The 23,109-nt window shown below is 58.5% G+C and overlaps 10 protein-coding genes across 10 annotated transcripts; 5 read left to right on the top strand and 5 right to left on the bottom strand.

Annotated features, from left to right (window-relative positions):
- Positions 1-120: 120 nt before the first annotated feature.
- L226DRAFT_573917 (alpha/beta-hydrolase) lies at positions 121-2,225 on the top strand (the record flags this gene model as incomplete). The annotated part of the gene is made up of 4 exons (XM_067684943.1): positions 121-327; positions 886-1,230; positions 1,283-1,489; positions 1,539-2,225. 4 exons carry the CDS (start codon positions 121-123, stop codon positions 2,223-2,225), a joined length of 1,446 nt encoding a protein of 481 aa, XP_067532008.1.
- A 149-nt stretch (positions 2,226-2,374) lies between these two features.
- On the top strand, positions 2,375-4,778 carry L226DRAFT_175469 (uncharacterized protein). The gene is made up of 3 exons (XM_067672663.1): positions 2,375-2,446; positions 2,501-2,874; positions 2,930-4,778. Exons 2-3 carry the CDS (start codon positions 2,785-2,787, stop codon positions 4,661-4,663), a joined length of 1,824 nt encoding a protein of 607 aa, XP_067532007.1. The 5' UTR covers positions 2,375-2,446; positions 2,501-2,784; the 3' UTR covers positions 4,664-4,778.
- A 207-nt stretch (positions 4,779-4,985) lies between these two features.
- L226DRAFT_615462 (PAH2 domain-containing protein) lies at positions 4,986-6,008 on the top strand. Its single transcript, XM_067686775.1, has 2 exons — positions 4,986-5,463; positions 5,533-6,008. The coding sequence occupies exons 1-2, from the start codon at positions 5,045-5,047 to the stop codon at positions 5,708-5,710; spliced, it is 597 nt and encodes a 198-aa protein (XP_067532006.1). The 5' UTR covers positions 4,986-5,044; the 3' UTR covers positions 5,711-6,008.
- Positions 6,009-6,209: 201 nt separating this feature from the next.
- On the bottom strand, positions 6,210-7,166 carry L226DRAFT_468560 (uncharacterized protein; the record flags this gene model as incomplete). The annotated part of the gene is made up of 3 exons (XM_067676141.1): positions 6,210-6,790; positions 6,849-7,046; positions 7,103-7,166. 3 exons carry the CDS (start codon positions 7,164-7,166, stop codon positions 6,210-6,212), a joined length of 843 nt encoding a protein of 280 aa, XP_067532005.1.
- A 2,023-nt stretch (positions 7,167-9,189) lies between these two features.
- On the bottom strand, positions 9,190-9,903 carry L226DRAFT_615460 (uncharacterized protein; the record flags this gene model as incomplete). Its single annotated transcript, XM_067686774.1, has 2 exons — positions 9,190-9,642; positions 9,697-9,903. 2 exons carry the CDS (start codon positions 9,901-9,903, stop codon positions 9,190-9,192), a joined length of 660 nt encoding a protein of 219 aa, XP_067532004.1.
- A 3,712-nt stretch (positions 9,904-13,615) lies between these two features.
- On the bottom strand, positions 13,616-14,853 carry L226DRAFT_175314 (uncharacterized protein). The gene is made up of 3 exons (XM_067672662.1): positions 14,694-14,853; positions 13,716-14,619; positions 13,616-13,640 (listed from the first exon to the last, which is right to left on the bottom strand). The coding sequence occupies exon 2, from the start codon at positions 14,387-14,389 to the stop codon at positions 13,799-13,801; it is 591 nt and encodes a 196-aa protein (XP_067532003.1). The 5' UTR covers positions 14,390-14,619; positions 14,694-14,853; the 3' UTR covers positions 13,616-13,640; positions 13,716-13,798.
- On the bottom strand, positions 14,854-16,443 carry L226DRAFT_175268 (uncharacterized protein). The gene is made up of 2 exons (XM_067672661.1): positions 15,180-16,443; positions 14,854-15,120 (listed from the first exon to the last, which is right to left on the bottom strand). Exon 1 carries the CDS (start codon positions 16,342-16,344, stop codon positions 15,304-15,306), a length of 1,041 nt encoding a protein of 346 aa, XP_067532002.1. The 5' UTR covers positions 16,345-16,443; the 3' UTR covers positions 14,854-15,120; positions 15,180-15,303.
- A 371-nt stretch (positions 16,444-16,814) lies between these two features.
- L226DRAFT_468619 (uncharacterized protein) lies at positions 16,815-19,921 on the top strand (the record flags this gene model as incomplete). Its single annotated transcript, XM_067676144.1, has 7 exons — positions 16,815-16,877; positions 16,934-16,969; positions 17,489-17,810; positions 18,101-18,500; positions 18,599-18,635; positions 18,667-19,257; positions 19,343-19,921. The coding sequence occupies 7 exons, from the start codon at positions 16,815-16,817 to the stop codon at positions 19,919-19,921; spliced, it is 2,028 nt and encodes a 675-aa protein (XP_067532001.1).
- Positions 19,922-20,034: 113 nt separating this feature from the next.
- Positions 20,035-20,537, bottom strand: L226DRAFT_175227 (uncharacterized protein). The gene has a single exon (XM_067672660.1). The coding sequence runs from the start codon at positions 20,416-20,418 to the stop codon at positions 20,152-20,154; it is 267 nt and encodes an 88-aa protein (XP_067532000.1). The 5' UTR covers positions 20,419-20,537; the 3' UTR covers positions 20,035-20,151.
- Positions 20,538-20,815: 278 nt separating this feature from the next.
- On the top strand, positions 20,816-22,968 carry L226DRAFT_175200 (uncharacterized protein). Its single transcript, XM_067672659.1, has 6 exons — positions 20,816-20,927; positions 20,994-21,142; positions 21,233-21,421; positions 21,488-21,941; positions 22,005-22,762; positions 22,823-22,968. The coding sequence occupies exons 2-5, from the start codon at positions 21,058-21,060 to the stop codon at positions 22,666-22,668; spliced, it is 1,392 nt and encodes a 463-aa protein (XP_067531999.1). The 5' UTR covers positions 20,816-20,927; positions 20,994-21,057; the 3' UTR covers positions 22,669-22,762; positions 22,823-22,968.
- Positions 22,969-23,109: the final 141 nt, after the last annotated feature.

Raw genomic sequence — 23,109 nt, 5'->3', positions numbered from 1 at the left:
CGACGAGGCACCTCGAGGCCGTCGACGTCGTGCTCCACGATGACCACACCCATCTGAGGAATATAAGGCTGACATACCCACAGTCGAGAGACGACATCCAGTCCGCGATACCCATATACCATGATCGGCCACTCCTGGTCAGAATATGTCTTCATCCGACTCTCCATCCTCGCTCTGCGTTCTATTGCCCCACTCAGCATCCTCTACTGTTGTCTGAGCGGATACCACGGATATTTCCTCTACTCGCGTTGGTTGGGTATCTACGCGGCGGCTGAGGCGGCCTTCTACCTGCTCGTCTTTTTACCCAGAACACGGCTCCTCCAGAAGGTGAGTTCCTTCCTCTCTTGTTCGCGGCGTTGTCTGCAGGGAAGACTGGTGTTCCCCATGGCGTGGTGGTCTTCCGAAGATACGGCGATCTCCTACAAAGGTTCCGTTTACGCACGACGACTCTGCGGAAGCGCTGCCCCAAAGTACATCGCAGAGTTCGTACATATACGCCATAAGGCTCCTCTTCACTCTGACCGTGCGTTGACTCGCGAGTGTTCGTTGAGTCCATTGGCAGTCAGCGCATGGATTCAATCTCAAGTGAGCTGTCCCATGGTTAATGGTAATGACGTCATCGCCGCGCCCATACGCAGATCTTACTCGACAACATAAGCATGTGCGCGTATGGTCTTTCCTGGCTGTACCACGTCGTTCTACCTGCCTTCACGCGTAATTTTAGTCTCGTTGCCAGATCTTCAGGGCCCGCCCGTTCAGAACAAAGATCGGAGAGCGCGGAAGGAAAGCAGAGAACGCTTACGGGACAGCCTCAAATGAATCGATATTAAAATTCCGTCCTCAAACCTGATTGAATGCAGACTGACGCTGTATTTGTCTCACTAGGCTGCTATACATCCTCCTCTACCATCGCGCAAGGTCCGGGAGGCATTGTTCGCAAAATGCTTTGCCCGAGTCCACGATACCGACACTGCGACTGGCTGGTTTTTCTCTGCACCGCCAGACGGCATCAAGCGCGAGAACATGGTCGAATGGCTCCTCTGGGCCCTCTTCGGATCACAAAGAGAGGGCCTGAAGAAGGAGTGGGTCGACGAGATCGAAGGTTACGTGCGTAAGATCGAGAAGCTGCTCGGGCGCAAGATGGAGGAAGGCTGGGACCAGACGGTGCGGTGCATGAAGGTCACGCTCGACCCTGTGGACACCGTACATCGACCGCTGCTATGGTACTTTGTGAGTACACGATCTGCTCGCCACACATTCAATCCCTTCTGACCCGTCGCAGATAGTTTTCATAGTCGATACTATCACAGGCATCACCATGATGAGGGCCGGCTTCCGCCACTACACGTCCGGCAATTGGACGACATGCTTTCCTCCTCGAGTATTCACCGTCTTCTCGAACAAGGCCCCTCATCCCGACCTCATCTACTGGCTGAGACCGCATCGTTCTGCCACAAAGGACCCGATCCTCTTCCTCCATGGCATCGGCGTACGTCCACCGCTTGTCGTTCATGTCACCTCTACTAACCTCCACGCAGATCGGTCTCTGGCCATACACGCCCTTCTTTCGAGACCTGGTCGAAGCCGACCCGGACGTCGGCATCATCGCCATCGAAAGCCTCTCTATCAGCATGCGCATCTCCAATCCGCCCCTCTCGCGCCCCGAGATGCTCGAAGCGCTCACCGAGCTGCTCGACGCGCACAACATCCCGCGCGTCGTCGTAGCCGCACATTCTTACGGCACTGTCGTCGCGGCGCACATGCTGCACGACCCCACGCTCACCAAGCGCATCTCCGCGTACATCTTCATCGACCCAATCCCATTCCTCCTCCAATACCCCTCTGTTGCCTACAACTTTGTGTACCGCCAGCCGCGCACGGCGAACGAGTGGCAGCTGTGGTACTTCGCGAGCCGCGATCCGGACGTCGCTCGGGCGCTTGCGCGGCACTTCTTCTGGGCGGAGAACATCTTGTGGAAGGAGGACCTGGTAGGCCGCGACGTCGCAGTCATTCTTAGTGGTCGTGACCAGATCGTAGACGCGAAGGAAGTGTGGCAGTACCTGACCGATGAGGAGATCGACAAGGTGCGGTTCAGATGGGAGAAGGACCGTCTGAAGGTGCTGTACTACCCCGACATCGACCATGCGCAGGTCTTTGACACCAAGGAGCGGAGGCAGCCGATCGTCGAGATCGCGCAAGAGTTTTCGGCGCGGACGAAGAATTAACTTCAGCTCTCTCAGACTCCACGGACTACGTATACCTTGGATTTCACGATCTATGACGAAGGACATATACCATCTACGGCGCTACTTCCTTACCACTAGAGATTGACTAGTGTGATGCCTATGTTACTAGACGGAATGTAGATGTCGATACGTAAATTGGATTCCCATTCTCCGTATGGTGGACCGCAAGCTTGTCGTTGTCGCTGCTGGCCACCGTCAAGGTACGTGTTCCAATTCCTAGCCAGACCAGTGAACTCATATGGATCTAGCTTTAGACGTCCATTATCTGTGTCCACTATGGTCAAGGTCTCATCAATGCTCGACGGTGCGTCGACGCCACGTACTGAACTGTGTGGCTATACACTGGACAAAGAAGGGAAGTCTCAGGTGTATCTATGCACGTCCATCTTCCACAGGTCGAGGCCACCCCATGCTCGGCCACTTCGTATTGACAACGAGTCCGAGCGATGCATTGTCGGTGCAGGGGAGCTGACATGACGCTTTGACCTGGGTGTATGTGGATGCGGCACGCTGACAGGACCATAGCGCCGCCGCCGACATGGAGTCCAAGCGTCGCGGGCTATATGAGGACGTCCCCCGCTCCCGACGTCGTCACATATTCCTTCTATTTCGTGTAGTCAGCAATAGGGTGCGTTTTTAAGTTCAAGATCATAGAGGTTCAGTCTCTCATCTACCCCCGTCAGATGTCTCGTCGCAGCCACCCTGCTACTCTCCCAAGCATGCACCCCAGCCGTGCTCACTCGCAAACTTCACATGCTACATACATACCAAGGCAGCCCTCCGCATACCACCTTTCCCGAGGACGCCCGCACCCAATTGTCCGCATCCCAAACAAGCTGCTCCTCAAGATCCTCGCAGCGGCCAACCCCGGCCCAGGCCCAGGCGCCGCCTCCTGGTCGCCGTACTGGGTCCGGCTGGCGGCCGTCTGCCGGCATTGGCGCGAGCTCATCCTCGACACGCCCCAGTTCTGGCAGAAGATCGCCGTCGGGCGCAGCGTGCAGTGGCTCGAGCTGTGCCTGCGGCGCTCGCAGAATTCGCCCATCCAGATGAGCTTCCGGTACCCTGTCGTCTTTGATGCGACGATGAAGGTGCTCCAGCCGTTTTGGCACCGCGTCGAGTACCTGTCCTTCAAGGAGCTTGATTGCGCCCAGTTCAGCAACTACGTCGTGCTCGCCCCGATGCCGCAGCTCCGGACTCTCATCGTGAAGGTCAAGCACAGAAGCCACAGTATCCGCGACGGGAGGAAACACGACGTCACCGGCTTGATACTCAGTCTGACCAACGGAACCCTCCCTCGACTCAGGACGCTGGACCTGGAGGGGCTGAGCCTCGTCGGAGATGCCATGGCTCTCTCTTCGTTGCGCGTCCTCCACCTGGGCGAGTACGCGAGCGACCGACCGCTGTTCACCACCGCCCAATTTGTAACCTTCCTCAGCAGCTGCACGTCGCTGGAACACCTCATCATCGAGCACAACGCCCTGGACGCGGTCGTGCCCAGCCCTCCCGACGACCGCACCATCACTCCCGTAGCACAACTCGGACACGGGCTGCGCGACATGACCGTCCACGGGAGCGCGGAGAACATCGCCAACCTGCTCTCGCATGTCCACGTCCCCGCGCACGTCGACCTCGCATTGTGGACCCGGGAGCTGGCAGAGGAGCGTGCGGCCGCAGCCGCAGTCAATATGCTCCCCGCTGGCCGTCTCCGCCGCAATCTCGGCATCCTGCAGTCCGCGACGCGCCTCAAAGTGGATAGCTGCCACGAAGAAGCCGGGGTCATCAAGGTCACCGCCACGCGAAGGCCCGGGACCAGCGGCAGGCTCGAGCTGAGCGTGTCGGCCCCAAGCGGTACTGGGAAAGACCTGAACCGCTCCCAGGCCCGGCGCATGTACTACAAGGGCCTCGTGCGAGCCGTGCCGGACATGTTTCCTGGGGCACCGTTGGACACGCTTGTCTGCGCGGGCGATCTAGACGCGATCAGCGAATGCGAGTGGAGAGACCGCCTTCTCGCCCACTATCCGACCCTCCGTACCCTGGTGATCGACGACGACGAGTACGGGGGAGATGCGATACCAATTTTCAAGGCTCTGGGGACGACTGTCGCCCAAGTACAGCTTGGGGCTATAACCCCGGTGTGCCCCGCCCTGGAGTACCTGTGGATCCACAACGCAGAACCGACGGTGAAGCTCATGGAAGAGGTACGGAGGTGCCTCTCGCGGCGCCAGGATCACAGGGCTGCGCCGCTGAGACGGCTCCGTTTAGAGCTAAACCCGGACTATGAGAAGCCTCTCCAGGATGTGGTAGGATACCTGCCGCTGTTCAAACGGTTCGTGCCTCGGTGCGAGCTCCGGGTGTGGAGGAGGGATGTCGACGATGAAGAGATGTTTTTGGACACAGGCGTAGAGTTACCGTTCTGATCGAAACGTGGCTGGATTATAATATATGCGCGTCGTTCACTGGATTGATCTATGGAGCTGCCTGTATTTGATATGATCAGCACATACGACGGCCGCCTGTGCTGTTTACGAGGGAAATGAGAGTTTTTCGTTCTCCCCGGCATCGCGTAGGATGCCAATATACTATTCCGGTCCGGATCTGCCGCGCTCTCTCGCAGCCGCGGTCCGCGGTCCGCGTTGCCACCCATAATCAAGAAAGGGATCAATTGACTTTCTGTCTTCTTGAGTATTACGCTCGGCTACGGAGACAAGCAGTGCCACCCGTCCTCGCCAGGCTTTGTCTCTCTGTCTCTTCGCTACTCCTTGTCTTTCAAATTTCAGGCTCAAAGCTTCTTTGCGGGTATGGCAAAGGCGATTGCAGGCGAGATAGCCTCTTCAAGCCCTCGCTCAAGCCACTGCAAGCTTGACAAGACCATCAGCTACCACCCAGCACAGTGTCCGCATCCTTGCAGAACCTTCACTACTACCGCAATGCGGGTCAAGGACATCACCAACACACTGAGCGACTCTCACATCCCCTCGAGCTCTCGAGCTACTCCGCTCGAGGCTTCGCGACCCCCACTCCCCACTGAGCCGCATGCCCAAGCTGCTGTTTACTACTACCCAACTGGAGTCTCCGAGCAGCAACTCAATAGCCCAAAACGAGCCCTCGACGTCTCGGAAGCGCTCAGCTACATTGACGCTGTCAAGGCCCAGTTTGCGCAGCAGCCGGAGGTTTATAACACGTTCTTGGATACCATGAAGGACTTCAAGAGTCAACGGTGAGTGTTCAAAGGGGAGGGTTGCGGTGGTTATGTTACGCTCTGGTCATACTGACCGAGAGCATCCAGAATCAATACATCAGTCGTTATTCAACGCGTGTCCAACCTGTTCCACGGCCATCCAGCCCTCATTCAAGGTCTCAACACTTTCCTCCCCGCAGGGTACCGTATGCCAGAGATTACGCCTGATCCCAGCGTAACCAACTCCAGCGCTGGTATCACAACGGAGGCAACGAATGCCGCTTGATGCACTCTTGTCATGAGCCGCCGGAGCCCGACCTTCGGAAGCGGTCGATGCTCTGCTCGTCGAACGTGTATCCGGGCCCTTAGGGTTCGTGGAGAAATAGTCGCGCCAAGCCGGTCGAGGCACGCGCGTCGTAGCGGGCGGAACGTATGTATGTACTTGATGCGGGATGTACTCGATGGACGATCTGGATGTACTTGATTCCGACGATCTGGATGTTGTCCTTGTCCTTGGTCTAGCAGTTTACAATATTGACGGGATACGGCGGGTAGTCGTAGATAGAGCAATCGTCGCAAATAAGTGACCGACGCGTGTCGTCACGTGTGACCGAACGCGTTTGACCGGCTGTGGCAGGAGGGTGGATCATCAGGTCGTGACTGGCAGCGTGGTCTTGTACATACCATGATGTCAAAGGCATCCGAAGTACTGTATTACGAATACATAATCTATACGAAGCACAAAAGTTCAGAGATTAAAACTGACCGACGAGCCCGTCTACGACTCAGTAGGCGAGGACGACGCCCGAGCCTTCCCACCCGCTCCAATTCGGCAGTAGCTCCTGGACGATGAAATGTGCCACGTCTTGTCTCGATATCCTCCATGCGCTGCTCAAGTCCCCGTCCTTCTTCGTGCGATATGGCGCCTTTCCTGCCTTCCTCGTCTCGTCCCCACGGCACTTCCCATCTGTCAGCAGCGCAGGCCGGATGACCACGACATGCTTGAGCTCGCCCTGGCTCGGGAGCCCCTGCGTGGATTGCCAACCGTCCGGCAAGATATCCTTGTTGGGCTCGTCCTTGGACGACCATGGCAGGCCCCCGCAAAACACGAGGACGCGCTCCATGCAGAGCTTGTCGGCATGCATCGCCGGGAGAACCCCGTTGTAGAGCGGCTTGAGGGCGAGTGGGATCGTGGCGTGCGACTCGGACGTGATGCCCATGGAGGTTGTGATGACAAAGTGCGGTTGTGTCTCGGGTGCGCGCAACGAGTCCGGTATGGTGCTCAGGACGTTGAGGAGCGCGTGGGTGCAGAGGTCGGGGATGTTGAGCACAAAGCCACGGCTCATAGAGAAGCCTGCCTGACCGCCTGAAATTGTTGTTGTCAGTTCAACTCAGGAGCAATTAGGGATGGACGGTGGACGGACCAATAGTGAAGAGGACGATGTCAACTGTGCCACCACCAGCCTCGACGGCGGCTTCCCAGGCTCTTCTCACATCATCTAGGTTGAGCGCGTCGCCGCGCATGAGTTGCGCCTTGCCATCCCTGACGAATGGCTGCATCTGTTCGTCATTGTCGAACACGGAGGTAGAGCGCAGGAGGAAAGTGACGGTGGTGCCTTGCTCTGTCATAAAACATTCAGCCACCGGCGAGATGACGATACAAAGAAGAAATGCCTACTAAGCAGCCTAAGGGCGGCGTGGTAGCCGATGTTCTTCGAACCGCCGAGTACAAATGCGTGCATGTTGGAGGGAACTGAGGAGAGCTGAAGGTATGATGTTGTGAATGAACATCGACGTCTCGACGAGCCCGTCTTATAAGCGGAACCGTGTCAGCCCTAGTGCGCCCACGGTATCGCTAGCTGAGCTAGCACAGCATTTGATGGAGGGCAGGCATGGCGTTGAGTGGCCGCCGATACTCTCGGGACGCGTAGGCGTGACTGCGCTTGCTGTCAATGACACTGGCCGTGGCGATGTGTGCATGCGCTTCGCCGCTGCAAAGCCCCTTCAGGTACATATTGCAGAACAGGCGATAGGCAGAAAGATATGCGAGGACTTCAGGATGCACATTGATGTACACGTCGTGACAAAGACCTCGTAGGGAAAAGGCGTACCGTCGTCCTGATGCATAACGTGTCCCAGCAGCTCGCAATACTTCTGACTTGCGTCCACTACAGAGGAATGGCCCTCCTGAACTCCTCCCTGCATTTGTGTGCTTCTCCGATTCCGGAATGTGCATGGCGACTGCGCTTGATACCATTCCATGACGAGAGCGCTCGGCATGCAGAAATGACTCCTTCCGTACGTTCTGCGGCGTTCAGACCGGCCACCTGCGGCGACGTGGATGAACGACGATACGCCCGGGTGAGAGCGAGGATTTGTGGGACCCGGGGGTGCCTGAAAAGCATGACGAACGATCTGCGACACGAACGGAGGCAGATATCACCGGCGTAGTGCATAGGTAGATGACAAAGTGAGAGCGAGTCATAAGCCAGTATCTGCACCATTAAGGCCGTGTTCCGGGGTATGCAATGAGCACCTAGGACATTGGTGGTAACGGTCGAATAGTTGTTGCTCGCGTGGCGCTTATCATGCTGTTTACTGGCGTCTGGATTTATTATGACTATAGGTTTGTAGTGTAGTAGTACACTAGTAATAAACGTTATACCTCATTACAAACCATATATTAATCAGGTTAACTTGTACATCATAACTACACTCTGAACGTTCAGCACTTCAACTTTCGAGTAGGCAAAAAACACGGGATGGCGGCAGAGAGTGAGAGCGGAATGGAGAGTGCGTTACTGACATCTTTGTCAATGCCACGAATGTGGTTATGTTACCTATTCGTCAATTGCGAAGGTGACGGCTACTGAGGCCCCCGACACACCACCCGATGTTGTAGCCAATGCGCTCGCTGGCATCGACGGTGGAAGATCAATAGTCGGTCCACTAAAGGATACGGGCGGAAGACGTTACGCACCACGCAATTTTGCACCGGGAGCATTCCCGCACCATCGCGGTCCGACAGGAGCACTACGAGTAGGCGTACAGCCTCGCCAATCCCGGGCCCAGCTGTAGCCTGTATGCCACCGTCCTCGCTGCTGTGTCAGCTGCACCTAAGAAGTCCTCGGAGCATCAATGCAAAAGTGGGCGCGTTTCGCGGTCCCCACCACCGTGCGTATGCTTTTCCGTTCGCCTGGTTGTCTCCTTCTGGCGTGGAGCCTGGGTCTGAGTCCGCTGTTGGACTGGAGAAGTGGTCGATCCAGAGTGCCCTGGCATTTTTGTCGGTCTCGTCGATTCCCTCGATGAATGCGGCCTATTTGTCGAAGCCTTGAGAGAAATGATGCATAAGGGCCTTGTGTCCCGCTCGGATCGAACCTTCTACGACCTTGAAGCCCGAGCTTTCGAGGGTACTCATTGAGTTCCTGATACGGTCAATGAATATCTGTCGCCATCCATCAGGAAGTGTTACACAGTAATGGAAAAAAAAACGGAGAAGAGTCGTCTTGCCTCGATTTCCCCAAGCTCCGGCGTATACTTGTCGCCGTGCAAGATGAGCAGGCCGATGATCGACAGGTCCAAAGTGTACTGCAGTTCGCGTACATTGCTGCCAGGCGCCGATGTGAACAACGCACGGGAATACTCCGCCATCTTTTCAAAACATGCGATGCCGACCTCCCGTCTACGCCAATTGGACTCACGGTCCTGTCTGCAGGAGAAGCGTCTGCGCCTTCGCGAAGAGTACTCTATGGCACACGCATAGAGTCACCGCCGCAAGTGCTCGCCAAGGTACCGAAGTCTCAGTCCTTCGATCGCTACCTTCAGAGCCTCCTCCCGGTCTTTGCTATGTTCGCAGAGAATAACATGAGCGTACGAGTTCCTCGGGTCGCGCTTCAAGCCTTCGCAAGCGTAGGAGGCTGCCGCGTCGGAGTCTCCGCTATGAGCGAGATGTTCCAAGGCGAGAACGTCGGCTAGGGTGTTTATTGCGGGACTTGTGTATTTCCTGAGGGCCTCGATGGCTTCCGGCAGCAGCGAGTGCCAGGAGTCGGCGCCGGGAGGCATGCTCTCCTTGAGATCCAGATAGTCCTCCGCGCTGTCGACAAATGGACCCGAGTAGAGCCTGAGCGCAATGCCCTTACCGAACTCGTCGAAATTGCCGTTCTCAGAAAGTGTCCGCATAGCGATGACGCCTTCTCCCTCATGGAAGCCAACCACTCGCTCTCGGGAGGAGCGTCAGAAGATGCGAGGCCGGGACCGACAAGCTTCACTCACTTCCCCTGTCCGGGAGACCTCGCGAGCAGCCGACTTGGGCTCTGCTAGGGATAGACCACAGAAGACCCACGTGGCGACACAACGAAGGCCGAAGTCGCCACTATGGAGCAAGACAGGGAGGAAGTCTAGTATTCGTATTCGGGTCTTGACTTCGTTGGGGGTACAGGCCCAGGTCTCTGCGTTGCTCTCAGGGTAGGCCTGGCTCATCGGAAGAGATTCTGGTAGGATCAGTCACAGCGATGCGTCCGCTCAGGCATGGTGGCACGAGGTTGATAACAAATTAGTCACCCGTCTTCGTGTAGAGGCGTAGAAGCAGATGTGCTTACCTGAATAGGCGAGTACTTCGTACTTCTCAATAATCGCTTGGACTGAGGTTCGTGACTGCGTCGAGGTTCGTGGATAACTTGGAGTCAGACTTCCCAAGAGTGCTGTGGCAGTGTCACTCCGGGATCCCCCGAATTCAGCATTCGTTCAAGCCTAGTCAACCAGGCTCCAACTTCCAACTCTTGCAAGCATATCCATCGGACTAGGCCTCGACCTCCATGGAGCATTCATTCAACATGTTCATGTTGTACCAATACCTACGTACATGCTAGGACCGCCGGACTCGGTTGCCACCAGCAAAACTTGACCTGCCGATCGCAAGGACATACCATAAGGATACAGCGGTTGTCGGCTGGTATACCCAGGCCGTACAGCCCCCGCCACAAACAACTGGTGACCTTGCACGCGTAACGCGAGGCTTCCATGCTCATTGCTCACATCTCGTCCTGTCATGTCGACACGCGTAACGCACCAGGCTCAGCACTCGTTCGCAAGCGTTCTCCCATTCCACGGACATGGAACCCCAACGGCAGCAGCACGGAGAACTCTGACATCGTGACGTCGTGACGTCGTCTGGCCTTCGCAGCCTGCGAACTTATGCGTCTTTGCAGTCTAGACCCGGCTCTGTAGCTCCACTGTGTGCCCGCGGCCACGCGGACGAGGACGTGCAGGAAGTTCGCGGAAGCGAATACCGAGCGAATACTGTACCCCAGGGATTGGCCGTTGGCAAGGTGACCTCGATTCGTATGCGAACTCGCACCCCGCACCTCGCGACTTGAGTGCGTGTCCCCCAGGCTGGCACCGTGACGGTGATGCGGTCTGGGCGGGGCGATGGTAGCCTGTCATCCCGATTCCAACCGAGCAATGCTCACCGCTGTCGTCGAATGAATGGTGCCCCGGGAGGGAGGTCGCGTGTCGAATACCGTCGTGTGGATTGTGCTGTGTTCCCGTGCATTCACGGTGGAGTGGAGTGACGGTGGGTGGGTGGGATCCTACGGTCCAACACTATTGGATGGATCATCAGATGCACTAGAACTGCAAACCGCACGCTGCACGCTGCACGCCCGAGGAGCCATGGGGTGGGGTAGCCTGAGAGGTCGGTACTTACTACACACATCGCGGCCGATCCTAGATTCTAGGTCCTCAGACTTGGAGGAGCGCCCTCCGACGTGATCCTGGAAACCAGAGTCTCTACAGGGCACGGATCATCAGCTACCCCAGTACACGTCGCACGAGGAGACGGATCATCAACTCACAGCAACAGCGACAACATGATAGATGGGGATGTGGACGGGGATGGGATGGGGTAAAGCTGGCAGCCGTGGCCGTGGCCGCAAATTTTCAACGCTATCGCTGCTGCGCTTTGGAGGGCCCAGGCCTGCGGGGGCATTTGCGAGCCGAATGCTATCGAGCTTCAAGGACTGTGTGCGTGGGTTGGGTGGTCAGCGGGCATTGCCTTGCCTTGCCTCCCTTCTCATCTCTTCTAGTGTCGTGTCGTGTCGTATGTCAAACTTCTGCGCACGGAGTCGGAGTCGGTCGCACGAACGCGCTACCGCAACCCGACCGACGGTACCCGGGTCTCGGTAGCCTGAAAGCACACAGCTGCCCCCTGCGGTGCTTGTTGTCAAACCTTGAAACTTGAAACTTGACCCTTGCGTGCACGTGCGGAGCGCGGTGAGAACGGAAGGAGGTGGGAAACCCCCGACTGCGGCGGTAATGAAGAGGAGTCGGACTTGCCAAATTCGCACTTCTTCCTTCGCGCTTCTGCTTCTGCGCGCTTTTGCATTTTGCACCGTTGCACCGCTAGTAGCGCCGCTGGGCAGGGGTCAGCATGACATGCACAGTGCACAGCGCACAGGGATACTGGATGCTCCATGCGCAGAAGTGCCACCGCGGACGCGGATGGCGGAACACGAGAGTGCTCAGTGGACATAGTAGGGAGGGCGCTCCATCATTCCATGGGATTCGAGGCTGATTGCTGAGGCTTGAGGGCTCGAGATGATGCTGGGGTGCGCAACCATAATCCGTGCCCTCATGCGGCATGCGGGTAAGGCGGGTCGTAAGTAAGTTGACCGAAGTTCCTGCGCACTGAGCACTCGCACTCGGACGCACCGCCTGGGGACCTGAAGAGCCTTGACCACAGCGGTGAGTATTTGGAATGCACTGAGCACTGGGCGGGCGCGCTGCCACAAGGGCAGTCAGCAGGGTTTATCGAGAAAGGGAGCGAAATGAGGAACTATACACCCCGCAGAGGCAGAGCGATGGTCCGAAGCGTTTCCTCCCTTCGTTCAGCATATGACTTATCTAAGCCCAGTTTCGCGAGTTCGAGTCGCCGTGTAAGGGACCTGGGGAGTCGTCAGAATGAGTCACGAGGAGTCGAAGACGGTGTATGCGCACACACGGTTCAAGGTTCACGAACGGTTGCATTGACGATATCGTCCCCGACTCCCTAGACCTCTCGATCCGACCGAATAGACACCTTCAGCTTAGCGGCTGTACAAAGTTATGGCCGCCTGCCTACATTCCAAACGTCAGCGAGACGCAACAAAGCTCGCAGAGCTCCAACGGCATGCACACGCCTCGGATAGGATGGATATGCAGAACCGGTTATATACTGGCAGTGGGGACTGTCATTGGCTAGCTGCGTCCTGACGGTCCGAAGTGTTCAGCCTCAGGCCTCAGTCCGCGGGCACTCGCAAGCGTCTCCCGTTCCCTGGACTTGGTTCCCCAATGACAACAACACGGAGAAGGAGGAGAAGCGTCAAGTCGTGACGTCGTCTGCGACCTTCCACACTTCCCCCAAGCGTCTTCGCGATCTAGACTCTACCACCGCGGGGACGAGGACGAGAAACGCGCAGGTTCGCGGAAGCGAATACGAGGGATTGGCCGTTGGCAAGGTGAAGTTGTATGCGAACTACCTCGAACCTCGAACCTCGAACCTCGCACCTCGCACCTCGAGTGCGTGTCTGCCGGGCTGCGGTCTGGGCGGGGTGATGGTGGGCGTGTCATCCCGATTCCGGCCGAGGAGCTGTCAGTGCTGTCCACCGTGCCCCGTCATCACGGTTGTCGAATGGATGGTGCCCGCTTCGGACTGGGACTGGGAGCCACCCACCCGCCCACGGACGGGTGCGCACGCGTGTGTCGCGTGTCGCGTGTCGGATACCGTCGTGTGGATTCATGCAAAGGTTTGAAGTTTGTGTCGTGGTCGTGTTCCCGTGGAGTGCAGTCCTGCGATCCTGCGGTCCTGCGGTCTGACTCTGACTCTGTTGGATGGATCATCAGATGCTGCACACCGCACGCTGCACGCCCGAGGAGCCACGGCCATGGCCATGGGGTGCGGGATAGTGGGGGTGCTCAGTACTCAGTACTTACGTACCACTTACAATGGCACTGGCACTGGCACTGGCACTGGCACCGACTCGACTCGATAGAGTACACACGTACTCGAGTACATCGCGGCCGGTAGGAGCTTGCTGTGCGAGGTGTGAGTCCCGCCCCCTCCCCCCCGGGCGACGGTGCGCTGACACGATCTTCAGACCCGGAGGAGTCTCACCATCGCTCTTCAAGCTTCCTCCGTGGCCCGTGATCCTGAGAACCAGCGACAGAGACAGAGACAGAGACAGAGACGGGGCACGGATCATCAGCTGCCACAGCCCACAGCGCACGTCGCGCGAGGAGACGGATCATCGACTCACAGCAACAGCATGACAATTGATAGATGCGGATGGTGGTGGGGGACGGGGATGAGGGATGTACTCGTAGCCGTAGCCGTGAAATTTCAACGCCATCGCTGCGCTTCGGTGGGCCCAGCCAGGCCTGCGTGGGATGCGTGCACGGTGCAACACTGCAAGCAGCGCCGCAGCGGGGCATTTGCGCGTCGGATGCTATCGAACTTCAAGGACTGAGGACCGTGCGTGGTCAGCGAGCATTGCCTTGTCTTCCAAGTAAGTAGGCTTCCCCTGCGCACGGAGTCGGAGGCGGTCGCACGAACGCGCTGCCGCAATCCGACCGACCGTCCGACCCGCACCCGCTGCCCCTCGGGGCTCGGTAGCTTGAAGTTGAAAGCCACACAGCCTGTGGTGCTTGTAGATCGTCGTCGAACCTTGAAAAACTCGAACCTTGAGAAGTCGAAACTTGAAACTCGAAAGTTGCAGCCTGACCCGTGCGCACGTGCGGGGCGCGGCCAAAACGGAGCGAGGTGGGAAAACCCCGACTGCGGCGGTAATGAAGAGGAGTCGGAGCCTGTCAAATTCGGGCTTCTGCGAGTTCCTCGCTCTTCTTTGTCGTTCTGTTTTCGTCTTCGTATTCGTCTTCGCGTTGTGCACGGTGCGTCCGTGCGTCCGTTACGCCGCTGGGCAGGGGTCAGCATGACATGCACAGGGACGACCCGTGCGCAGAAGTGCAGAGCGGACGTGGAACACGAGAGTGCTGAGTGGACATAGGGAGGAGCGCTCCATGGGATTCGAGGCCGAGAGGTCTCGAGATGATGCGGGTGTACGCAACCGTAACCCACAGCGTCATGCGGAGAGGGGAGTCTGCCACTTTGCGGGTCGTAAGTTGACCGAAGTTCCTGCGCACACGGACGCACCGCCTGGGGACCTGAAATGTTGACCACAGCGGTGAGCATTCGGAATGCACCTGAGCACTGGCGTGCCGCCGCGGCGACCACGCACTCTATAATCACGTCCCTCTCGTACGCTGAGCGAGGAACGAGTTGCTGGAGAAGCACACCCCTGCACGGTGCATGTCCGACGGGACGCGTGCGTGCGCACTGGTACTAACGTACGCTGAGATGGGTACCTCACTCGTGTTCCGAGCTGTCTTCGGAGTCGAGCAGTAACCCCGCTGGCATGACGGGCGATTACGAGACGGCAAGAGCCCAGAGGGTTGCGCATGAAGGGACACACAAGTCACCAAGGTTCGAACTTTGGCCCTGGGTGGGACGCCCCGGGAGCGGGGCGGTGCAAACCTTGAGTTTGTGAGCGGGCAGCGTCCAACTAGTTCCGACGTTTGTACACAGAAGAGTGGCGTGGCGGATGGGACCCCTTGTCGATGCGAGCTCCAACTTCTGCAGCATTTCTGGGGGCAGCGCCGCCTGATCTACAAAATTAGGGTGTTTCAGTACGGAGGAGGATCATGATTAACGTAGAATGCTGGACCTGGGATGGTATCGCGTTGGGCGGATGCACTCGGGAGTAGCAGGCAAGCTGGGGAGGGCCTGGACCTACAGCTACTGGGAGGGTCCTCTGGAACGCACGTGGGAGGGCGCACTAGGAGCGCAGGTCAGACGACTTTGCGGGATTTGTGGCCGAGCAGGCGTTGTGGCTCTGGCGGCGAGAAGGTCGGAAGCTCGGCAGAAGGGGGCAGTGAGAACGCAGAGCGAGCGCCGAGACGACAGATGGGCCCAGAGAGCCTGGACGCGGGCCCAGACAGAGTCCCCCGCCCCTGCGAGTCTGTGCGTCCGTTCGTCCGCACGGTTATGTTTGATACCCTGATGGACACTGTTCCCGTCGCAGTCGTCGTCGCAGACGGGGGAGGGCGCGCGTGCAAGTGAGGAGAGGTGGTGTGCCCGGGTCGGGAGGAGTCGGAGATCGATAACGGCTGGAGCTTGCAACGTGTGCAGGCAGTGCGCAGTGCGGAGGGCGGATGGCGGGACGGAGGGAGTGCAGAGGAATATTGAGAATGAATCTTGTTTGCCGGTGGGGAGATCTGGGAGGAGTTTCGCGGTGCCTGATTGTTTGACTGCGAGGGGGGCAGGGCCTGGGCCACGCTCGGAGAAGGTCGAGGCCCGTTCCCATCCCCGAACTCAACACCCTGCTCAGGCCTAGGCCCTGCGAGAGCGTCCAGTGTGAGCTGGTTTGTCTGCGAACATACGGAGGCCCAGAGGTGCGACGGATGCACTGCAAGAATCTCAAAACGAGCGCAAAGACGGCCAACAGGGACAGTACGGTTTTGAGACCCCGCGGAATTGAAAGAGCGCAAAAGGGGGAGAAATGGAGAAAAGGATGGCCGGAAAACGGAAAACTCGGCGGTGGCGGAATGATGGATTGCCGGATTGGGGAGGAGGGGGAGCCCAATCGGGGAGTGATCTCGGCGAGAAGGAGGGAATAGGGAGGCCGGGACGGACACGCGAGGCTTAAGGGATATCTTCAAGAGCCTCGTCGCTCTCCGTCGTCCATCCACCCCTCTTAACAGTCCAGACCAGATGGACAACTCGTCCCAGTATCCGTCGCTCCAGAGGCAGCTTTTCCCCTCCTCCACCCTCCCGCCCCCCTCACAGCTACATCTTAACACCTTTCCGCGAAACAACACCCTGCCTCCCATCTCCCAGCTACCCGCCGCCTCCCGCTACCCGCCCCCGACATATACACACCCCTCTCTCTCCTCCACCGCCTCCCCACTCTCCGGCCAGACTCTATCCGGCCCATCCTGGTCCAGCCAGCGCTCCCCCAGCTCGCGCGACGACCTCCCTCCCCCTCGTCGTCTATCCGAATCCAGACCAGAACGAGACATGGCCCGCGACTCATCCCAGGACCTCCATGTATCCTCCTCGCACGTCAAGCATGAGCAGGAGGACAGCATGCCGTCCACCTCCGACTTTGTCAAGAAGCTCTACAAGTGCGTGTTCCACTTCTTCGTCCTGAACCACCCTCGTCTCACCGTGGCCCATCTTTGCCATCAACAAAAGAATGCTTGAAGACACCACATTCGCTGACGTCGTCTCGTGGGGTCCTAACGGCGACTGCTTTGTCGTCAAGGACATGAACGAGTTCACAAAGACCATCCTCCCCCGCATGTTCAAACACTCAAATTTCGCCTCCTTTGTTCGACAACTGAACAAATATGACTTCCATAAGGTTCGTGCCTGCCTCTCTATACTCACGACGATCCGGATGCTGAGCAGTTTTAATAGGTCAAGAACACAGACGATAATCAATTCGGCGAACACGTGAGTCATCCTCCTCTTTTCATTCCTTCAAGTTAAGAGTGCCTCGTTTGTGGGTGTGGTACGCCCATACTCCCGAGCGCCAGCTCGCGCAGCGGTCGCTCGCGACCCGATAAGGAGCGAACGTTGAGCGAGCTTGTTCGTTGCTTGTTCGGCATCGGATGCTCCTCCAATCGACCAAGCACGTGTTTCCTCTTCGTGTCCGAGTGCAGCGTGTTCGGGAACAAATATGCTTGCTTTCCGCCGTGCGAGAACCCCCTTCGTTGGGCCGGTTCAGTGCACAGTCGTTGTGTTCGCAGTTCTGTTGTGGAACTTTGGTGTGCAGAGGGCGCGTGATCGGAATCTCGTTCCCGACCTTGCATGTATGCGCCAAGTAGCGGTGTGGAGGAGAAGTTGTAGCACGAGTTTGGGTCCAGGAGTCGCTTCCCTTTACGGCACGAGCAGCTGCACGCACACGAGGCACTATTCCCCTGGCAACATCTCTCTGGAATACTGACGGTTACTCATACGAACTTCATACAGAGCTGGACGTTCCGCCATCCTGACTTCCATGCTGACCGGCGAGACGCGCTTGAGAACATCAAGCGCAAGGTACCCGCAGCTCGCAAGTCCACCGGACGCGGGGCGAACTCACCATCACCATCATCCTCCGCGACCGTTGACGCACTCCAGGCGCAGCTTGACCGCATGGTCCGCGACCAGGAGGAGATGGCCGCACACATCCGCTCGCTGGAGACCAACTACCAGAACGTGTTGTCTGAGATGGTCAACTTCCAGCGAAACATGGCGCAGCAGGACGGTCTCATGCAGAATTTGATACAGTACTTCTTGCAGCTGGAGAATGGTGGGACTGTCTCCTCGTAGTATATTAACCACACGGAAGCTAATTTGTACTATCTGCCCTTTTCTTTTTCCATGTTTCGCTCTCGCTCGCTCGCGAATCCTCATCCGTTATGCAAATTCTCCACGGCCGCGTCCTCGGTATCGAATACGCACCATCTCGCCTCGACCCTTCCTCCTCGTAACCACAACCCAAAACCGATCCGAAAACACCCCGCATCACGCATACGATCCTCCGATCCACGATCCCGCCACCCGATGGTGCTTTCCCCACACCGCCCCACAACGGTCTAGGCAAGCTGAAGACGGAACAGATCTCGAACACGGCCCAGGGCTCGTACGCGCCGGACCCGAACCCCTTTCTCCCCGCCACCGAGGCGCAACGCATGATGGGCGCCTACCCGGACGGCGACATTGCGCGGGCCTCGCTCGCGCAGATGAACGAGATCTCGCGCCGCGCCGAGGTCGCAGGGATGACCTTCGGGACCTCGAACGCGGGCGCGGGGGGCCCGCCGAGACCCTCCTCCCGCGCATCTACCATCATGGCCGCGGCCGCAGGCCTCATACCCGGCGGCATGGACGCACCAGCCAGGCCGATGAGCCGCCAGGACGCTCTCGCGAGGATTGAAGAGCTCACACGGATGCGGCCTACGCCCGCCCTCGACTCCGCCCAGACCTCGGCCCAGGCCTCGGCGTCCGCCTCTCCTTCGCAGCAGAAGGCCCGCCAGCAACAGCAACAGCAGCAGCAACAGCAGCAGCAGCAGCAGCAACAACAGCAACAACAGCAGCAAGCGGCGCAGCAACAGCAGCAAGCACAGCAGCAGCAGCAGTCTGCGAACGCTGCTGCATCCGGCTCGCAGGCGTCCACGTCGCAGGCGGGCCCGCTCGATGGGCCGTTTGACGCGAACGCGTTCCTCATGGAGGACGCCGCGCGGTACGGGCTGAGCATCGACCCGAGCACGATGAACCACGAGGGCCTGCAGGTGTTCACGGTTGGGCACCTCATGCCGCGCTCGTCGCTCGAGGACGCGAACGGGAACTGGAGCTTCGACCCGAACGTGCTCAACCAGGTCGTCATGCCGACCCCCGAGGGCATGGGCGGAGACCCCGAGGAGGAGGGCGAGAGCCTCGCGTCCCCGAGCGCCGTCCAGCCGTCGCAGTTCCTCAACCCCCCGACCCCTGCGGCGTCCGCTGCGGGCTCCTCGTCGTCGTCGTCGTCCATGGGCGGGGCCACGCGCCCGGCGAGCGCGCAGACGCTGCGCGTGCGCAGGTCGACGTATGTTCCGGGGTGGGCGGTGCCCCCGCGGGTGCTCCTGGTCGACGACGATGTGGTGAGCAGGAAGGTGTCGAGCAAGTTTTTGCAGATCTTTGGGTGCACGATCGATGTTGCGGTCGATGGCGTCGGCGCGGTGAACAAGATGAACCTCGAGAAGTACGATTTGGTGCTTATGGTGCGTCTTCCCTTCCTCTGTGCCTCTGCCAAGGTATATGTACACGTAACGGATGTGCTCACGCGCGTGCGTCCCTCGTTTCCAGGACATCGTGATGCCGAAGCTGGACGGTGTCTCTGCGACGTCGCTCATCCGGCAGTTCGACCACATGACGCCCATCATCTCGATGACGAGCAACTCAAAGCCGGCAGAGATCATGAAGTACTACTCCTCGGGCATGAACGACCACCTCCCGAAGCCGTTCACCAAGGACGGCCTGTGGGAGGTGCTCGAGAAGCACCTCACGCACCTCAAGGTCATCCAGACGCTCTCCAAGATCCCGCGCTCCGTGGGCGTGCCCCCGCTCTCCGACCCCAACTTCGACAACGCGCTCGCGATGCAGGCCGCTGCGCAGCAGGGCGCGGGCGGGCTCCCGCTCGGGTTCTCGCTGGGCGGCGGGGACGACGACGACGGCGGGAAGATCAACCCGCTCGCGGGCATGGGCCTCACGGACGAGCAGTACACGATGATATTGCAGAATCTGGTCAATGGGGAGAGCTTCTCGGGCGTGAGCTCGCTCGAGGGCGCGACGGGGGTGGTGGGGGGCGAGTCGAGCAAGCGCTCCCTGGACGACTCGAGCGACGGCCGGGAGGTGAAGCGGAGCCGGTTCGAGGTTATTGAGTGAGCGCTCGGGTGCGCTGGTGAGGACTGAGGCTGGTTAGGCGATGATGATGATGAATTGAGGCTTGAGGGAGGTCCGACCCCGGAGCGCGGAGCACGGAGCTGGAGTTCGGGAATCGAGCGAAGAGGAGGAGGGGACATTCAGCTTGAAGGTTTCCCGGTGCGCGCGTCGGCCGTGTCTCTTGAGGCGCGAAGGGCGAGGGGACGGGGAATTGGGGCCAGGGCCAGGGCACGTCACGGCACGGCACGGCGCGCCGCTGCGGGATCTGCGTGGACAGGTCTTGCGGCATGGACTTTTTCCCCCCTCCCTCCCTCCCTCCCGACGTCGGGCCGCGCTTTGGTACCGTCGTCGAGCGCGCGGGTCCGACGCGGAGGAGGCCTCGCCCAACGCCGGGTACTTCCCCCTGCCTGCCTGCCTGCCTGCCTGCCTGCCTGCCTGCCTGCCTGCCTGCCTGCCTGCCTGCCTGCCTGCCTGCCTGTCAGTGTCAGTGTCAGTGTCATCGCACAGGCTGAGGCTGAGGCTGGCTGGACTCGGCTCCGGCGCGAGCAGCGAGTAAAGTTAATGCGACGAACGCCTCTGAGTCTTTGTCGTCTTTGTCGTTATGTTTTGTTTCTTTTTTGAGCTTGAGCTTTTTTTTTCTTCTCCTTCACCCTGACTTGCCCCGCTGCTGGTCGTCTTCAAATTTGTCGCGTAAGCATTAACGTGTACCGTGGAGTCGACATGTCTTCCGCCTAGTTCATGTTAGGGTTCCTGTTCATGCATAGTATGACTTGTGCCTTTGTATGTCCTGTACTTGTACGTCGTAGTCACTTACCAAATACCGAATACCATGTGGTTTATGTTCTCCACGGCCCCGAGGTGGTTTGATGGTGGAGCTTGCCCTCGCGGATCGCGGTCGGATGGCCTGCGAGGGCCCGCGGGAAACGTCGCACTGCCATCGACGCGTCCTTCGGAAGGACTTCGCCTCCACCGTTCCTTTGGTCTACTCCCAGGAGTTCCGTATTCGCGGGTGAGTTTCTGCATTCTGCATGGTTCTATCGCCGTCAGAAATTCGCAACTGGTCGTTTGCGTGTAGGATGCTCATGCAGCGGACCTGATTGACACGCGCCCAGAACGACCCAGATCACCTGTCCGAGCGAATGTATGTCGAGGTCTGCAAGATTGTGTCGCACCTACCGCGGGAGCAGGCTCTCCAGCGAGTATGTCATCTCTTGAGGATACCCAGTAAGTTGCGCTGTGCTCAATGTTGGGGTAGCCGTTTGGCGAGCCATGACTCTGAGGCGCTCACGCCACGCCGTACTACCACGGCCACAGATACAGCGACGAGAAGCGGCTTGCGAAGAATACACCGGAAGCTGCATGTCTTTTCCAACACACTGTTGTGTTTGTATGATCAAGCCGTCGACCGGGAAGAGTGGGAAGTCTGCGACATCGTCGGGTCGATCTGGACTATCATGATGTTCTGTGCTGATGCGGTCCTGTGTCGCGCCTTGATGAAAGACGGTAGGTAACGTGTCTCGCTCAGAGCCGTCAGACTGCTTCACTGAACGCATCTTCGTATGATGATAGGAGTGCTACTCAGGCTTCTACATCAGGCAAACAAGATCTTGCCGACTGTGGTGTTGCCCTTCCTCGCATTGCTGGCGCGACATGGCGATGACGCAGACAGGACGGCGATTATACGCAGCCTCACAGCTCTGCTGCAAGTTGGATGGGACCCTTCGCTGAGCTATCACCCGGAAAACGTCGAGCCCTTCTTGGTCACGCTCTGCCACTGCATCGGGATCGCCGATTTCTGGGATGTCGCCACCGCCGAACCCAGGCTCCCCGAGGGGCTCTCGGTCGCCCTCAGCGCTCTGGCGAAACCAGATGCATCGTACGGTCTCATCATACATGCTCTCCCAATCCTCATCGTCTGCGCCAAGTCTTCTCCTCCCGAAGTGACGATGCTACGGACCCGGATGTTGCAGTTCCTGGCGTCCCTGCTTCAGAGTAACGACATCGCCCTTCGGTCGGTTGCGGTGTGGGTGTTTTGTGGCCTCCTCGACGTAGGGCGCGGATTGACTCCCCGCTGCGTGTCCTCCAGGGGGACTGTCGAGCTCCTCCCGTCCACCCAAGTCGCACTCTGGGACGCGCCGCCAGATCACGTCCGAACATACACACTCATGCTACGCAATATATTGTGGCAAGTGTCCATTGATGGCGATTACGACAAAGTCGCGGTAGGTATGGCCCACGTGCTGTTGAATTGCCCGTTCATCTTTACCGAGGACGACTTCCGGGAGTTCAAAGAGGGAAGCGTGACCCTTGCTGGGCACGACTCTTGGTTTTCGCTACTTCCTGAGGCGGTTGAGGCCATCAAGGGACGTGAAGATCCGTCACACGCCGATGTTCTCACTTTGGAACACCTCGCTCGTGTGGGGACATCAGACACAGCAGCAGCCTTTGCTCGTGCAGTGCTGGAGCGGAACCCGGGACACGCGTACGCTTACGTCACTCTTTGCGTTGAACACAGCGCAGATCGAGAGGAGGCGCTGCAGGCCGCGAGGAAGGGATTGCGGCTTCCGCACCTCACCCGTATACCTGAAGCGGCGACTGTATGTTTCTGCTATAGAGCTGTCTTTGGCCAAGGCGCAAAGACTCCTTCTCCAGTCAGCGCCTTCGGACTGGCGTTGAAGACGGCAGGCGGGCCTCGACTGCGTCGCCGAAGTGTACAGAGACATTCCAGCATTCCTCCGCGCTGCTCCTGACGACATGCGCCATTCGTTGCACACGATGGACCTGTTTATAATCCTTTTGCTCTTGCAAGGGGAAACGAATACCCGGGATCCAGAGGTGATTCAGGTATGCGGCTTCTCTTCTACTACGCATTGTGCCGCATTGACACGGGTTTCATGATAACAGTACCTTTGTGACGATATTGAGCATGGCACGCAGGTGCTGGAGAGATTAGGCTTTGAGATCGTCGAGGGTTCGACCAGGGCGGGACGCAAGGCTCTTGTACACCACTACCGCCAGGGCTTCGGACAATGGGCCGACTTCGTCCAGCGGTTCGACCGGATTGACGAGCAAACGAGGGCGTGCAATCTCGGTCCGGAACCGAACTCGCCAGCGGACCTGCGGGCGCAGGGCGACCACGCGAGCCGGAGGAAAGAAGACATGTATGCGCAGTGGTGGGAGCCACATAACGA

Source organism: Lentinus tigrinus, assembly GCF_003813185.1.
Source record: "Lentinus tigrinus ALCF2SS1-7 unplaced genomic scaffold L226scaffold_29, whole genome shotgun sequence".
Classification (NCBI taxonomy): Eukaryota; Fungi; Basidiomycota; class Agaricomycetes; order Polyporales; family Polyporaceae; genus Lentinus; species Lentinus tigrinus.
This window is presented reverse-complemented; position numbering and strand designations above follow the sequence as displayed.

Excerpts from the sequence above, each read along its gene's own strand:
- L226DRAFT_175200 (XM_067672659.1), top strand. The coding sequence starts at position 21,058 with ATGTATGTCGAGGTCTGCAAGATTGTGTCGCACCTACCGCGGGAGCAG. Across the intron at positions 21,422-21,487 it reads TCGCGCCTTGATGAAAGACG|GAGTGCTACTCAGGCTTCTA; the intron begins GTAGGTAACGTG and ends GTATGATGATAG. Across the intron at positions 21,942-22,004 it reads GCCCTTCGGTCGGTTGCGGT|GGGGACTGTCGAGCTCCTCC; the intron begins GTGGGTGTTTTG and ends CGTGTCCTCCAG.
- L226DRAFT_615462 (XM_067686775.1), top strand. The coding sequence starts at position 5,045 with ATGGCAAAGGCGATTGCAGGCGAGATAGCCTCTTCAAGCCCTCGCTCA. Across the intron at positions 5,464-5,532 it reads AAGGACTTCAAGAGTCAACG|AATCAATACATCAGTCGTTA; the intron begins GTGAGTGTTCAA and ends GAGAGCATCCAG.
- L226DRAFT_175268 (XM_067672661.1), bottom strand. The coding sequence starts at position 16,344 with ATGGGAGGCAGGGTGTTGTTTCGCGGAAAGGTGTTAAGATGTAGCTGT.
- L226DRAFT_175469 (XM_067672663.1), top strand. The coding sequence starts at position 2,785 with ATGGAGTCCAAGCGTCGCGGGCTATATGAGGACGTCCCCCGCTCCCGA. Across the intron at positions 2,875-2,929 it reads TTCGTGTAGTCAGCAATAGG|ATGTCTCGTCGCAGCCACCC; the intron begins GTGCGTTTTTAA and ends TACCCCCGTCAG.
- L226DRAFT_175314 (XM_067672662.1), bottom strand. The coding sequence starts at position 14,389 with ATGCTGACCCCTGCCCAGCGGCGTAACGGACGCACGGACGCACCGTGC.
- L226DRAFT_175227 (XM_067672660.1), bottom strand. The coding sequence starts at position 20,418 with ATGACACTGACACTGACACTGACAGGCAGGCAGGCAGGCAGGCAGGCA.